The 17,640-nt window shown below is 40.3% G+C and overlaps 1 protein-coding gene across 1 annotated transcript; it reads left to right on the top strand.

The window, feature by feature from the left end:
• Positions 1-1,484: 1,484 nt before the first annotated feature.
• On the top strand, positions 1,485-17,053 carry aga (aspartylglucosaminidase). Its single transcript, XM_083785319.1, has 9 exons — positions 1,485-1,727; positions 4,709-4,862; positions 7,960-8,072; positions 9,243-9,355; positions 12,851-12,959; positions 14,381-14,456; positions 14,876-14,983; positions 16,596-16,729; positions 16,927-17,053. The coding sequence occupies exons 1-9, from the start codon at positions 1,628-1,630 to the stop codon at positions 17,025-17,027; spliced, it is 1,008 nt and encodes a 335-aa protein (XP_083641445.1). The 5' UTR covers positions 1,485-1,627; the 3' UTR covers positions 17,028-17,053.
• Positions 17,054-17,640: the final 587 nt, after the last annotated feature.

Raw genomic sequence — 17,640 nt, 5'->3', positions numbered from 1 at the left:
TCAATGCACCGCCATATGGCCAAAAGGGAATTCCTTTTTTTTTTTACTACCGCTTGTTTTGACACCTCTCTGCTATAATACATTAATACCAGTGGTCGATTGACCACTGGTGGTCCGTGGAGGTATTGCATGTGGTCCCTGAACATACATTTAGTAATGTAGGATTCGTTGATTTGAGTGGTGCCTCCGCTCCATTAAGTAGCTATGTGTGTCCCTAATATCCCTATATGTATGCATGTCTGTCTGTTTGAGCACGGACAGCTGAAACACCTCAGCAATACCACTGGATGGCACTGTTGTGCAGCCACACACACACAAACACAACACACACACACACACACACACACACACACACACACACACACACACACACACACACACACACACACACACACACACACACACACACACACACACACACACACACACACACACACACACACACACACACTATTGTTGCACCACTCAATTCCCCACAGGTGTGATTTGTTTTTTGTTTTGTCCACTATAGTTGAGAAACCATGAACTGAATGACCTGCAGTGGTCACTGGTCAGCAAAAACACCTTGAAGACCTTAACAGGAGCCCTCGTACAAGGTTTCTTTGACTATGCATCCACCTCTTGGTACCACAGCACCTCAAAGGCCCTTAAAACAAGGCTCCAGACCTCCCAAAACAAACTGGTCAGGCTCCTAATTGGCCTCACCCCCCGAACCCACCTCACCCCTGCCCACTTTGACAGGCTGGGATGGCTTAGGGTCGACGACAGAGTACAGCATCTTGCAATGGGTCTGGTCCACAAGATTCGATACACCACCAAGATACCCATGTACCTGTCTAAATACTTCCTTAATGTAAGCGAAGTCCACACCCACAACACCAGAGGGAGTGCAACAAACCATGTACAACCCAGATTCGGCACAAACAAGGGACTAAATTCTTTTCGCTCCTATGCCACCAAAATGTGGAACGCCCTACCAACAGTCATTAAGACATGTGAATCCCTTGACTCCTTCAAAACCGCTCTCAAAGGGCACCTACGGATGGCTGCAATTCGAAACTGGCCTCTGTAAAAACTGAATCCCCCCCCCCCCCACCCCATTTCCCCTCACTGTATATGTATCTTTTCCCTTTTTGCTTCCTATATGATGAATTCCTGTTCTGTTCTTTAGCTACATAGAAGTGTCTATTTGTATGTCTCTAAATGTTTTGATGAATTGAACAATGTGGACCCTGTTGTAAACAAGTGTAATGCTTAATTGGGTCGTCCACTCACAGTTGACAGTCTTTTGTATTGAGTTTGTGCTTAAAATGTACTGTAAATTCTACAAACTGTTAATAAATATTTCAATCAATCAATCAAAGTGACATGTCACATGATGGCCGCCCATGTAGTTTCACGTACTGTCCCTTTAATTAACAGTAACGCCCACTCAGTGACAAAATAAGGAAGTCAGAAGTGTCGTCATAGAGTTGTGTTTGTGTTGTATGTATTCGTATGTATTACTAAAAGTGTGTTTTTCGTTTCTTTGTGCAACCGAGCATTTGTTATAAGCTTATTTATGAAAACCGAACGAAGACGAACATGCAGCTGGAATATGGCAGTATAACTTTAACTTAAAGTAAAAATGTTGACATCACTGTTTTTTATTTTACTCTTTTCATTTGGACACGCGTTATTGCCTCTTGTTATCAATACGTGGCCCTTCAAAGACGCAACAGCGGCAGGTACGTACTACTCATAATGTATAGTGTCCGCGCGCGCATTAAATACCCGATCTGATTCTGCATAACATGCTACGCCGACGCGTTGTGAGCTTGTAGATTCATTGCAGTGGTGGGAAGTAACGGTAACCAAGTTGTCTAGGCTAACTCCAGGGTGCCCACACTTTTTTGACGTGCGAGCTACTTTCAAAATGACGAGCTCAAGAAGATCTACCCAACAAAGAACAGTATTATCCCATGGCTGAAAATTGTTTAAAATTGTACATAGTGGCGCACTTGAGGAATAGAGGGGAGGAAATTGAACTGGTATGGTTTTAAAATATATAACTGTACAATGCTACTGATGACTGTGTGCAACACTCTTGAAAACTGACAGGCACTTTTTTATGTCAATCAAGTCACCTTAATTCAAGTGGCAGGTGGCAAAATAAATACATATTTATATTTAAATAAAAAATAGGGGCATGTCATGTGATCTACCTGCACAGCCTTCTACCTTTTGGGCACCCCTGTTACTGTAGCCTACTTAATAACAACATTGAGGTGCTTATACTGGAGTATTTCCAATTATCTTATACTCTACTCCAGCTACTGCAGACAGTGCAGAGGCAAAAAAAAACACTTTTTTTCCACTAATAATTTGCAAACTTTAGTTACTACTAGTAATTTTGCAGATATAAATTATTATATTATAAAATATACATTAACTACTTTAGCCCCATTTTATACATTGTCTATTAGACACACAAAAAACGTGTCGCAATGTGAGCTTGTAGATCTGCCATGTTCAAACATTGTAGTACGTTTGGTAGGCTTTAAAGTAGGCCTATTGGCATAATAAAAAATATTTTGATGCCAATACTTTTGTACTTTTGTTACTCAAGCAACATTCTGAACACAGGCCTTTTACTAGTACTACACTGTAGTATTGCTACTTTTCTATATTAAAGTAGTTCTTCCACCACTGGTAGATTATGGGTTTTCAACAATAGTTATATGACCGAATAACAGACTCACCATGTCCGTACAGTACACAGTAACAGTGCATACAGTGAGTAATAGGATGCACTGTTTTGCATTTACTGTGCATTAATGTAAACTAAAGAAAGACTATGTTGTGGCTACCAAATGCATGATAAGTTATGGATAACATGATACTTTATTTTATACAAACAACTTTAAAACAACTATAATAAATGGCTAACAAAGTGATTACCGGTATATGCTGATAGCTTTTCACAGGAGATCACTTCATCTGAATATTTTGGACTTTTAGATTCTGAACATTAATATGCATGGCATGCAGATAGTAGTTTTTCATTTTTAGGTGTCTTCTAAGGTGTTTAATATCATCAGATAAAGAGTGCAGCTCTCTACATAGTCTCTACATTCAGCTTATTTTAATATGGTGCCCTGGTCATCTCATCTCATCCCAACAGGCACTACAAACGGTTCTATTATGAGAAAGCCACAATGTATAGACCCATGTTCAAGGAAGTATATATTTATATATAAGATAAGACCATAACATTTTAACCACATAATCTATACTACCTTAATCCAGTGGTTCCCAAACATTTTCATGTCAAGGACCCCCAAATTGACAATAATTATCCCATGGACCCCCATTTGAAGAGATATGCCAGGGACCCCCATAAAAGAAGATTTCTACGGCTGTAGTAGTGATTCTCAATCTCAACACGTTTAATTTCAAGGACCCCTGTGCCATGCATTAGTCTACGGACCCCCATTTAATGGCATTTTTATCTCTGGGACCCCCAATTTATATTGTAAAATCAATGCTAATTTAACTCTCAGTAACAGACCCATAAGGGTCCATTTGGTTCCAAACTATCATTTAACTGGGGACCCCCTGGAACTCCCTCAAGGACCCCACTTTCGGAACCACTGCCTTAATATATATACAGTATCTACAGTATATACTTTTCCCTCATCACAAGATGTCATTTTCGACGAATGTACACACTATATTAAGTTAATTAAGTTAAATATTTCTCAGCAGTACACAAGTGACACTATAGTAGCATTACAATGTGTGTCACTATTATTGTCACTTGTCAGTACTGAGTACTGACAAGTACAGATAGAGTAACTCCATCTGTACTTAATTTCAAATTTCTGGTACATTTATTACTTTTTCGATACTTTATATACTGTATTTACTACAATTTACAGTTTAGGCATTTAGCAGACGCTCTTAATCCAGTGCGATTTACAGTAAGCAATGTCAACACAAGGCCTACATCCTTTACTCTACATCTCAGAGTCAAATATTGAAGCTTACTTTTGACTCCACTGCAATTATTCGTTTGAAAATGTTAGTTACTTTAGTATACAGATTTACTGTAGATTATTTATTACTATCACATACTATACATTAACCACTTAAGCCCTATTTTATCCTTCGACTAGTCAAAAAACAAACAAACAAAAAGACACGTTGTAGAGTAAATGCGTGAAATGGGACATAATGACTACATTTACGTATTGCACCGCAAGTATTATAATCTTTTGCCAATACTTGGACTTTTAATTTGAGACTCGTAAGAGAGTATTTCTGGTCTTGCCACTTTGACTTAACCCATTCTGACCTGAGATCAGATTCATAAGAGGTTTTCCACTGGACACACACTGGTCTGATGAACCCATTCTTTTTTTTTTTTTTTTTTGCGGCTTACGCCTTTTATTGATTTTTGAAGGGACAGACAGTAGGCTGACAGGAAACGGGAGAGAGATGGAGGGATGACATGCAGTAAAGGCCGTGTCGGGTCCGGGAGTCGAACCCGCGGCACCTCGATTTTTCAAAAATGGCAGACCTACAAGCTCGTATCGCGCCACTCGGTGGCGCGATATGAGCTTGTAGATCTGCTATTTTTCAATAGATAAAGCATAACATGATGCTAACACCAAAATGGGTGCCCGGTCAGAATGGGTTAAGTCAAACTTCCATCACTGTCGTGCAGCGTGGAGTACCCTGCAGTCGGGCGGCTCCGTGCTGGACGCGGTGCAGAAAGGCTGCGCTCGCTGCGAAGTGGACCAATGTGACGGCAGCGTGGGCTATGGGGGAAGTCCTGACGAATCAGGAGAGAGCACTCTGGACGCCATGATCATGAATGGGTGAGCATCAGCCACAACATGGTGGTGTTGTTAATATATATATATATATATATATTTTTTTTTTTTTCTTTTTTTTTTATTAATTAAAGGCTATTTTATACTTTTTATTGTGAGATTGTATATCAGAAATTCTTGCTAGTTTAATTTTTTTGTAATGTTTGGCCTTACTATAATAACATGCCCAAAATAGGGATGCTCGGTTGAAGCTGGTTAAGTCTGTGGGTTTTATAAACATTAATCGATTAAAAGAGCTTGAGACTAAACAATAACTACATTGGATCAACAAACTAGGTTTCCGCAGGACAGCGATAATCTCAAACATTTAAACGTAGAATATGCATCAACTGATGAAAAGGCTACTTAAAGACAGATAGTCTGCATGTTTCTGCTCCCAGAGTAGTATTTAAATAGCCCTGAGGACGATTCTACAAATGTCTTCTAAATCCTGACAGTTTCTATGTCAGTATATATATAAAATCAATTAATATAATTATAAAAAAGATATAGAACAAAATCAATGAACTTAATAGACAAGATGTTAAATGTACTCGGAACATTGAGTCATGCTAATTGGAACATTGAGTCATGCTAATTGGCCAGATGGATCACTCATGTCAGCAATACAGTACATGGTGTAAGGAAAGAGATCAAATAGTTAGATTGATAAGGAGGATACGATAAACAAAACTAGCTAATCTACAAGATGGTAGATCTCTTTATTTTCACTATTTTTGAAGATATGAGAAAATGTGCCCATATATATAATAATTATATGTCCAATATATATATATATAATATATTCCAGGTTAGAAGTGATTAAACCAATTACTGCAATTAACTGTTGATAAACCCCTACTGCTGATGCAGCCTGCCTATCTGATATGAACAGGTAAGAGTGTTCCAGAGTCTCTCGACAGCAAAGCCTGTGTGAGGCCATTTAAAGTTTTAAATGTGATCAGTGAACATTTTAAATCAATATGGCATAAACCTGGCAGCCATTGTAATTTGGCTAGCACTGGAGTAATATGTTCATATTTTTCGGTGCCTGTTAGAAAATTTGGCAGCTGCATTCTGCACCAGGTGAAGGGAGCTCTGACTGATAGCAGCATAAACAGTAGGCTAGGTATAGAAAAATAATGCATGAATAACAAATCAGTCAGAAACAAGAACAGTCACATTTCCTTAGCTTAAAGAAGCATGGGTAGATGGTCCTTAAAATAGAGATCCGATTAAAAATCGGATTAATATCTTCGAAAAAATAGGCGGACATTACCCCTTTTTAATGTAATGTAAAAAATAATGTGTAGGGCAACACTAGCGTTGACTCCCATTGTAACAATGGAATGTGGAAGTGCTCATTCTATCTCAAAAGGGATATAGTTCCAGCCATAGGAGCAATGTATGGAACTATACAGTAGCCCATAGGCACCCGCTTTGCGGTGAGATCAAAGCGTGCCGCTACTCTCCTACTCTTTGGTCCACACAATGCAAAAACAGTAGGGGTGCAACATTGAATCAAACTGTCCATGTGTGAATGAGTGAATGTGAAATGCATTGTGTCAACTTTTAAATGGATAGCATCAGACATATGGTACTTGCGTTGTAGAAATAATCTCAAATTTTATTTTAAAAGTTGCTGCATTTTCACATTATTTCATGCTAACAACACAGTAGAAATATTATGTAGTCATGCTTTTTGTTATTTCACTTGTGAACACAAGCACCCTCTAGTGGATACAAACGACACATTGCACTTGCAGAGTACCAAAATCCATTACATTTGTGTCAGACACTTAGGATACAGTAAGTAGATGATTATGTGTGGTGGGAAATAGTGGATTACAAATTCTGTTACTGTCAAATGAAGTTACATTACAAGAGATTTAGTTTTAATCAGCATTAAGCCTATAGATATAAATAAATTTGTTCCAGACTAGTTGATTATATCCCTTTATTGCAGACCTCTCGGTGATTATTCTAAACTTCATTTCAAGTCATTCCAGTACACTGACTGCGTGCAGCATGACTGCTTAGTAATTGAGAAGATTACCTTCATTAATCCCCATGGGTAAATAGTTTCTATTTATTTATTTATTTTCTTTTCAGTTTAGTTTTTACACAGTTTTTGGGTACAAGGTTAAAATGATGTGGTTTAACTGTGGGTTTGGCTTGGTTACCCATTCAGCTAATTCAATTCTAAGGTCCAACTAAAAGTATGGACCATAATGTTAACATTTTTAAATAGACTCAAATGTAGGGTTTTCTAGTTTTTCTTGAGTGTTTCCTTGGGTCAAAACTAGGCCTTTTTACTGATGTCTGTATATGTGCTCTTTTTTTTGCAATGTTGCTTGTTTTCTGTATGGATGGAAATTTGTATTCTTGCTAAATCTGGTGTATTTAGTGTCAATGAATACACAAATACACATGCAATACATATTACTTAATATATTATATAGTAATGCTTTGATCTCAAACACTGCATTCACATTTTGGAGAAATCCTACAATACAGAGTTAAGACAAAGTAAAATTGCAGGGAAGAGAGCGAGAACCATGACATTTTGGGTCTTGAGAAGGACTCAGCCAATTAAACCCATTTTGGGGCGGGAACCCATTTTGGTGTTATAGCATTATGCTATGCTTTAGCTATTGAAAAATAGCAGATCTACAAGCTCGTAGCGTGCCACCGAGTGGCGCGCTACGAGCTTGTAGGAGCTTGTAGGTCTGCTATTTTTGAAAAATCGAAGAACGACTGATAGAAACATAGCTTTTTCAGAAAACTGTCAGGATGTACAGTAGAAGACATTTTTAGAATCTGATCTCAGGTCAGAAGGGGTTAAACCCTATACACTTGACCAGTGGTCAAGTGTATAGGGTGGTCCTCAGGGGTCTGTACTTTGGCCCCACCTTTTTCCCTCAACATGAAAATAGCCGATCTACGCGCGTTGCAATGCATGTTTTCACTAAAAATGTTCGCTTGGAAAAAGGAACACATTCGGGTCCACAATCAGAGCGTCCCACCACAACTCCCTAATATGAGCCCTGGCCCCACTGCTTAAGAACCACTAGTTACTGTGTTTTCTGTGTGCACTGTGCAGAGACACGATGGAGGTCGGTGCCATAGCAGACCTGAGGAGAATCAAGAATGCCATTGGCGTTGCCAGAGCTGTGATGGAACACACGCATCACACACTGCTAGTGGGAGAGTCAGGTACGGCGCGAGCACTGCCCGATCAGAACAGTCACAGCTACCAATAAATGTAGCATGGTGAAATCTACACACGTTTTTGTCTTTAGTAGAGGATAAGGTTTTACATTTATTGTTTCAAGTTTTGCAAGGCAAGTACAGTATATTTATTATAGACACATTTAATACATAAATTCAGGTGCATTATAAAAGGCCATTTAAAGACATAAAAGGAGTTTAAAAGATGGAAAACCATATAGCTACTATTTTAGTACATTTCCAGGAAGAGACATGTTCCGATCCATTAGCTTAAAATCCCTGACTGTGATGTCAATCACCAGGAAGAATTCACAGCCAACCACTGAGGAACAGAGCAAGTAGACAGAAATGGGAAACCATCTAATAGTGAGCGTTCGTGAGGAGCAATATACTGTATGGAGAAAAAGTGTTCCTTTAATGCCGTTATGGTTAAGAGTTAAGACCCTAAAACTTGAAGTGTAGAACACACTAGTAAAAGGTGTGTATTCTTGGGAGTCGCTGTCATCCCGCTTGTCAATCCCTTTTGTATTATTATACAGATTTATTTCTTGGCAAGCACCTGTCTGGAAATTGCCATTTCTGTAGACACACTATGAATCAGAACAGGGCCTTGCCTGTATTCTTCTCTCCAGTGTTCTACTCTTAGCTTTCCTACGGTCTCTCTCCTTCAGTCTCCCTCTCAGATTGCCTACTGTGCCTCTCCTACACTGTCTCTCTCTCAGCCTTCCTTCCGCCTGTCTCTTTCAGCCTCCTTATATTTTGTCTCTCCTACACCGTCTCCCCACCACCTCTCAGCTTTCCTATGGGGCTCTCACACACACACACACACACACACACACACACACACACACACACACACACACACACACACACAGTCGAGGACCACAACCTTTTTGGCACCGTGACCGCTTGTGTCAGAACTTGAAGTGAAAGATGTCCTAGCATTAGTGCAAAAACTGCAAATTAAACCAATTGAAACAAAAAACTGTTAAAACTTAATGACCAATAACATTTTTGCTTTCACTCCTACCTGCATTTTTTATTTTAACAGAATTTCACACACACACACACACACACACACAAACACACACCCCTTTGTACTTTCTGAAATGCAAGGTCAATGTCTATCTCAACTTTATGTTTTCCCCTTTCTAGCTTCTTTGTTCGCTGAAAACATGGGCTTTATTGCGGAGGACCTGGCTACCAACAAATCCATGAATATTTTCACACAGTGGCTGAAGGGGAACTGCCAACCCAATTATCGCAAGGTGCGTGTTTTTCTATCCATACCCATTTCCCTGGCTCCAGGCGCAGAGGTTTTAAAAGACTGGCATTAAACTGGGGAGTCAGTGGGCCTGTTCCAGCAGTCAGCACAAAGATGACTTTGGTGTTGATGTGAAGCTTTTCAGGGCCACATTGTTGCTTCTTTTCTAGAATTACATTAGTATGTTGCCATAACATGGATAAATAGCAACTTTGGATGGAGTTCTGAATGCAACCATTATATACCCACAGTACTGCAAGTTTGCGGTGTGCGTGCTACTAGAAAAATATAAACTATTCTGCTATACACATTCACAGGTAAATTCCCAATACAACCTAAAATCATCACTATAATATAAACCACTACTTATGGGAAATCTTTCTTGTACAAATAATCACTCAAAAGTGAAAGTATCTGTCATAGTCCAGGATTTAAAGAATCAGGCACAGGTGTGCATCAAGCAAACAAATTAAAATACAGCAGTTGAAGGTTGCCAAGATTAAGTCACTATCCCTTTTTATTTTCAAACCGGCTAATTAAAAAGAAAGGGGCAACAACATGTTGCTGAGGTTATTGTTGACCAACTTTACCTGTTTTATCCCATTTTGGGTGGGAACCCATTTTGGTGTTAGCATCATGTCATGCTTTAGCTATTGAAAAATAACAGATCTACAAGCTCATAGCGCGCCACCGAGTGGCGCGCTACGAGCTTGTATGTCTGCTATTTTTTGAAAGATCGAAGAGCGACTGACATAGAAGACATTTTTAGAATCTGATCTCAGGTCAGAATGAAAACTGTCAGGATGTAGAAGACATTTTTAGAATATGATCTCAGGTCAGAATTGGTTAAAATCATTCTTCAGCAAACTTGTCAAAGGTTTTCCTTTCACATCTGTAAAACTTTGAATAAAACAGACAGCTGTATGAATAATGCATGAGCACACCTCCATGAAACAGACTTGTTGATCCTAACTGGCTGTTATCGGTGGTATAATCAAACCCCTCTGGCGCAGGAATGGCCTTCGCCAGATGGCTGAAAATACTTTCAAGTCTGCTTTGAGGCCCCATATTAAAGCATATAAGCCCCAAAAGGCTGTGGTTACAGTGCATTTAGAACAGATAAAGGGAGTTGTTAAAGCAAGACAAACACTTAACTGATCTAAAATTACTGTAAATCATGGCCTTGTGTAGCTCATTGCTTTGAAACAACCGTTACCAAATATAGAGCAACATGAAAATCATAGGTCGTCGGAAACGGTCGAGAAATGACAGAGTTACCTTGTGGGGGTCCCTCTACTGTACCATACTGTCACTCCCCAAATCATCATACTGTATATACAGTTCATGTGTGCATTGTGTGCATGTGTGTTAGGCTGCGCAACAGTGACACTTTGTTGTGAAAACCAACCAAACGCTATTTTCGGACAGACCCAGCCAGCCAGCCACCCACCCACGGACACACAAAGCTACTTAATGAAGTGGTTGCACCACTTAATGTTACTATTAATACAAGCCAGTCCCTGGCTGCCTGCAAATTAAGGTGGCTGCTACACCTTTTAAACTTAAACTTTTTTTTAATATAAAAATCACAACTGTGTGAAGTGAGTAGTGCAACTCCGTGCCCCGGGGGTCCCCCAGAAGTTCCAGAACCCACATGAACGCGCCCAGGGGGGGTTGGCCCGGTTCTGGCGAGCCGCCCCACGTCCGAAATGGTAGAGAAATGACAGTTACCATGTGGGGGTCCCTCTACTGTACTGTACTGTCACACACAAAATCATCATACAGTTAACGTGTGTGTTAGGCTGCGCAACAGTGACACTTTGTGGTGTAAACCAACCAAACTCTATTTTCGTGCTCGGACACAGCCAGCCAGGGACACGCATACAGTAGCTGTCTATAGGAGTGGTTGCACCACTCAAAAATGTACAACAAGGGGGCACGGTGGCACAGTTGGTAGTGCTGTCGCCTCACAGCTAGAAGGTCCTGGGTTCGATTCCCGCTGGGGACGCTGTGGGCACTGGCGGCGTGTCCCCTCCTCCGCGTCATCAGTGCCCATACCCGAGGCAGGGGTTGGCGATAGGGCCTTTCTGTGTGGAGTTTGCATGTTCTCCCCGTGTCCCCTAGGGTAGATACCCTCACAAAAACATGCCGTAATCCTGGTCTCTAAAACTACCTCCCCCTGGCCAGCCGGGGCGCCTGATGGAGGGGAAAGGAACTGGTCGGAATAACGTGTCCCTTCCACGCGCTACGTCCGGCCGGGGAAATTCCCCTCTGTCAGGTGAAAAGAAGCAGCTTGGACTCCTGAGGCATGAGGTCAGTCCGCTGCCCCCCCCAGGTTGGCAGAGGAAGTGTAGCGCCCAGGATTACATTAGATAATTGGCACTGGGTGAAAATAAAACTGGGTTACAAAATCGTGGGATAAAAATGTAGGAAAAAAAAAAAAGTACAACAAAATTTTGTTTGGCATAGTAATACTGATGTAATGCAGTCACACTGTCACAGGTGTGTATTTTATACAGCATTTTAAAATGTCTTTGAACACAGGTAGGCCAAGTATAATTAAGGAGCTGGGCTAAAGTACTGTATATTTTATATTGATATTATTTTATATGATATATCTTAATTGACCAAGTGGCAAAATCTGAATTTGACCTACATTTTTCGTGAGTGCCCGTGTGAACATTAATCATGTAACCTATTCACCCCCCGATACCAGTCTACTTGTGAACGATATAAGTGGAATACAAATTACTGAATCCTTCACACCTCTTAGCTTGTATACGAGGCACCAAGGATCACACAAGAGCAGAAAATAACCTCTTTCTTGCAGTGAATGAGACCGTTTCAGTTCAAAAAGCCATTTCAAATTACACCCCACCCACAGCACTCCACTCTCAACCAGCAGCCATGGTGCGACGGAGCTCAATAGCCCAGCAAACTATATTATACTGTTCAAGATTGAGCTGCTTTGGTAGTCAAAGTTTAAAGGGCGGGTCTTTATTTTTGACGTATATAATTGACCCGTGCGTTTAATCCAAACAATACGAGACTGCCCAGCTCAGTTTTAATTTATTGCTGTGGTGTTTAACTGGCCGTGCTTGTGTAACAGCTGAAATGCTTGATGACAATGGCTTTTGTTTCGTCACAGCTCATCAAATTTGAGTAATTGTCTGGGGGAGTGACATTCTGCGGTGCACGTGTGCACCACCACATTAACCCATTTAGGGCGGGAATCCCTTTAGGTGTAAGCATTATGTTATGCTTTAGCTATTGAAAAATAGCAGATCTACAAGCTCATACGAGCTTGTAGGTCTGCTATTTTTGAAAAATCGAAGAACGACTGACACAGAAACATAGCTTTTTCAGAAAACTGTCAGGATTTAGAAGACATTTATAGAATCGTTCCCAGGTCAAAATGGGTTAACATCATTCCAGGAGTTGTGGAAATGAGTCGAAAATGAAAGATGATGGCTTTCATATATTCTCTGTCTTCCAACAGAACGTGTTTCCCAATCCGTCCAAGTACTGTGGACCTTACAAACCCAGGGCCACCCCGAGACAGAGCACAGCACAAAGACACATTGACATACACTGCCATGACACCATTGGTAGGTTTTATGTGGTGGGTGGGGGGGGGAGTCAACCTTTACTCATTATACTACTGTAGCTTTTCCAGACCAATCCTGGTCTTAAAGATTCCCTTTTACCCCATCAGGATATGATAGAAATCAAACCTGGATATTTACTGCATGCAATTAGTGTCCTTGTCTATACTACTATACAGAAGCTATCAAATCAGGGACATAAGGTGCATGCGGTTACTGTAATTACTAGGGGTGTAACGATACATTTTAACCCATTCTGACCTGAGATCAGATTCATACAAGGTTTCCGCCGGACACACACTGGTCTGATGAACCCATTCTGACCTGAGATCAGATTCTAAAAATGTCAGTCGCTCTTCGATTTTTCAAAAATAGCAGACCTACAAGCTTGTATCGCGACACTCGGTGGCGCGATATGAGCTTGTAGATCTGCTATTTTTAAATAGCTAAAGCATAACATGATGCTGACACCAAAATGGGTGCCCGATCAGAATGGGTTAACAGGGATATGTATCACGATGCATGGTTGACGATACATTACATGGACGATATTGGTTCATCAAGGCGATACGATTCAAAGATTTGAAATAGATACAGTAACTATTTAGCAAATACATTACATGTGTGAAACTTAGGTGCAGGTTTTTTAAGGGAAAGATGTAGTTATGGATATAAATGAGTAAACAGTGATTCTCTGGAAAATTGATGGACATTGTCTCTGACAATATGATGAATTCCTGTTCTGTTCTTTACCTACAGAGAAATGTCTATTTGTATGTCTCTAAATGTTTGTATGTCTTTATATGTTTTGATGAATTGAACAATGTGGACCCTGTTGTAAACAAGTGTAATGCTTAATTGGGTCGTCCACTCACAGTTGACAGTCTTTGTATTGAGTTTGTGCTTAAAATGTACTGTAAATTCTACAAACTGTTAATAAAGATTTCAATCAATCAATCAATCAAAACCCACGCCCTGACATTAACACAGAGAATACACACATTTTTCAATAAACCAATTATAGCTATATGAAATGGAAAAGTAATTGAACCCATCTATCTTTTTCTTTTTTCTTCTTAAAATTGCTAAATACAATGCACAAGTACTTAGTATAATTTATTATTTACATTGCAAAACGATGCGATACCGATAATTTCCATTGCAAAACGATACGATACCAAGTCATAACAATATACTTTTTTTAATTTAAATCGATATTTCGATACAGTTACTATATCGTTACACCCCTAGTAATTACCTGGTAGGACAGAAAGCCAGTATAAGTTCTGGGGTCCTAGCAAGACAGAAACCCAGATGCACTATAGAAAAGTACTCCTGGTAGGGTAGAAGAGAACAGTGGTCCTGGTAGGACGGAAAACCAGCAGTAATTAACCTTTTAAACTGTTTTTATATTGTTATACCAGGGATGGTTGCAATGGGTGCAGATGGCGGTGTGGCGGCTGGGACGTCAACTAATGGAGCCAACCACAAAATTCCAGGGTACTGAAAAGATACTCTTAAAAATAAAAGTTTGAGCCACCAATATATACATTAACTAATTTTGTGAAATATTGAGCCTGGATGCTGCTGCAAGGCTTTTGTCAATTTTTCAATATTGTTATTTGATACCAGTGATTCCCGAACAGGACTCTTAAGAAATTACATTTAGAAAAACTTAAGTAGTAGTTAAAATAGCAGATCTACAAGCTCACATTGCAAGCTTGTAGATGTTTTCACTAGTTTGGATCCTGGGGAGACATCAAACGTCTCTTCTGGGACTCGAGCTAAAAAGTTTGAGAACCGCTGTTATAGGCTATGGAGGATGATGTATTATTCAGAGTCATAGTCGCAAAGAAAAAACATATGTGGGTAGAATTTAGTGCAAATTAAGGTATTCTACTGTATTTGCCATCCTACAGGCGTGTAGGGGACTCTCCTATCGCTGGAGCCGGGGCCTATGCAGACAGCACTGCAGGGGGCGCCGCAGCCACAGGAGATGGAGATGTGATGATGCGTTTCCTTCCCAGGTAAACATTGCATCAGAAGAATCATCTTCCATTGGTTCCAGGACCATTGGACCTTCACTAAACAAATGTCTCTCTTTGACCTTAGATATTCTCCCATTTATACCATTACATGGGAAGGATATGTTGACACAGGTTCAAGTGACCAAGAGTCAAAGGGAAAAGTAAAACGCCAAATTAGATTTATCTGTGATGGAAGGACTATTATGTAGACTAGAGAACCTTGGTGACTATGTCACCTGTGGTTTAGAATTTATAATGGCTTATTTCTGCCATTAGCCCTCTCACACTACCACCATTTGGTGACAAAATACAAGTTAAGTCGCCCCAAAAATGCCATTTGTACATCCCCAAAAAAATGACTTTTTTTTTGTGTGCGTTTTTTTTTTTTAGTCTACTCTATCCAGGGAAGGTTTGCTGTGAATGCAGGTGAAGCGCTTCGGAGCACTTTGCTTTCTGCTCCGACAGTAAAGATACATTCACACCTGGGAATGGCCCAGTATACAACCAGTCTCCTACAGATGGCAAATGAGCAGCTCTACTGGAGCAGTTGGGAGAGAAGCCTCAAGGGTACCTAGAACAGTGGTTCCCAAAGTGGGGTCCGGGGACCCCTAGGGGTCCTTGAGAGTTCCAGGGGGTCCCCAGCTAAATGATGATTAGGAATCAAATGGACCTTTATGGGTTTGTAACTCAGTGTGTACAAATTTTCACGGCTCTAGCAGTGATTCTCAACCTGTTTAATTTCAAAGACTCCCAGTTTGACATGCATTAGTCTACTACGGACCCACATTTAATGGCATTTCTATATCTGGCACACTCAATTTATATTGTAAAATCAATGTTAATTTAACTCTGTGTACAATTGGATTCATTGGAGTCTTTGAAATTAAACAGGTTGAGAATCACTGCTAGAGCCGTGAAAATCTTCTCTTATGGGGGTCCCTGGAATATCTTTTCAAATGGGGGTCCGCGGGGCGAATTAGTGTCAATTTGGGGGTCCTTGACATGAAAAAGTTTGGGAACCACTGACCTAGAACATACCATAGGTCATTTAGGGAGAAAGGGGCATTACTCTTCTTAACCAGTTAAACCCCATTTTATATTTCAGCCGTTTGAAAATGGCTGATCTACAAGATTGCGGCACGTTGTGAAAAAAAAACCCAACCTGAAAACATTTCTACAGGCCCAAAATAGGGCCAGGGTTAATGCGTGGTTAAATTTCCTTGCCCAGTTATCTCCAAGCAGGAGGTCCAAAATCTTTACCCCTCTGTTTAAGGAGCGATACGGCAGATGGTACTGTTAGCCTGATTTATCAGTTTGTTTGTTTTTTTCACATAGTGTATATCTAGAAATGGAAGGGTTGAACGTGTTTACCTACACTACACCCCGTATTAACACAATTTAAATAAGCCTTCAGATTATTTAAAATATATAAATTGCTGCAATATCAAATCAAGTTAGTCAATCCTCTTTAGTTTGTTGAACTTTAAGCATTCATCCCTCCTGCTTAATTAATTCTATAATTATGGTTAGCACGACCCGTTCATGGCTGTTCATCTGATTTGGTGGCTTTGAAGGAGCTCCGCTCACGCTCTCCCCGTTTTCCTGCCAACAGTTTCTTGGCTGTGGAGCTGATGAGGGCAGGGGTAGATCCCTCAGCAGCCTGCAAGACCGCCATTTCCAGAATCAAGAGGAATTACCCAGAGTTCTTTGGGGCCGTCATCTGTGCTAACACAACAGGCCATTATGGTGAGTGTTTGGATTCAAAAGATACCAACCGTTTAGCTGCTGCCAAAGACGCCACAGCAGCACATGCCAAAGTATAGCATTGGCCTCGTTGAACGTAGGGAAATCAAATTGTGGACATTGAGCTAGAGGCGTATGAAATGTACCCCCGAAAATAAGTTTTGTGGGACTTATATTCTTTTTCTCTTCATTCATTCCAGGTGCGGCGTGCAACAAACTTCCTGGTTTCTCCCAGTTTCACTACATGGTGTCAGACTCCCAGTCAAACACGCCGCTGCTGAAATCTGTGGACTGCTTTTAGTTATAGCCCAACATTCATGCCCGAGATGATCAATTATGTTAATTGATAATAAAAAACATATTTGTACTCGAGTCAAGTGTTCTATATGAAAGTTACTTCACTTATTGACATGACAAATTACTGCAGATAATCACAGCCAAATACGGTGGTACTACACAGACAGCATTATAAGTGAATAAAAGGACACTTCCTCTCCTCTGTGGCTGCAGATGGAAGAGCCGTGATATTTTGCATTGCAAATGTGACACACAGATGGCATATTCCTTCAAGTGAAGTCATTGTCTAAGTAGATCAGAAAAGTAGACACTGCATAATTAGACAAGCTAGTCCTTAATCGCTTAAGCCGATCGGTACTTTATTATATTTTATCATACAAAGTCTGAATATAATTAACCCATTTTGGGGCGGGAACCCCTTTTGGTGTTAGCATTATGTTATGCTCTAGCTATTGAAAAATAGCAGATCTACAAGCTCATAGCACTCTGCTATTTTTGAAGAATCGTGAAAAGTGACATGAAAGTGTTTGAGAACGACTGACATAGAAAAACATAGCTTTTTCAACAAAACGGTCAGAATGGGTCAAGCACAGATAGGGAGGAGTGCTCAGGTAGCT

Source organism: Protomyctophum parallelum (assembly GCF_964188405.1).
Source record: "Protomyctophum parallelum genome assembly, chromosome: 16".
NCBI lineage: Eukaryota > Metazoa > Chordata > Actinopteri > Myctophiformes > Myctophidae > Protomyctophum > Protomyctophum parallelum.
The sequence above is the reverse complement of the archived record's forward strand: the minus strand, read 5'-3'. Positions and strand labels throughout refer to the sequence as shown.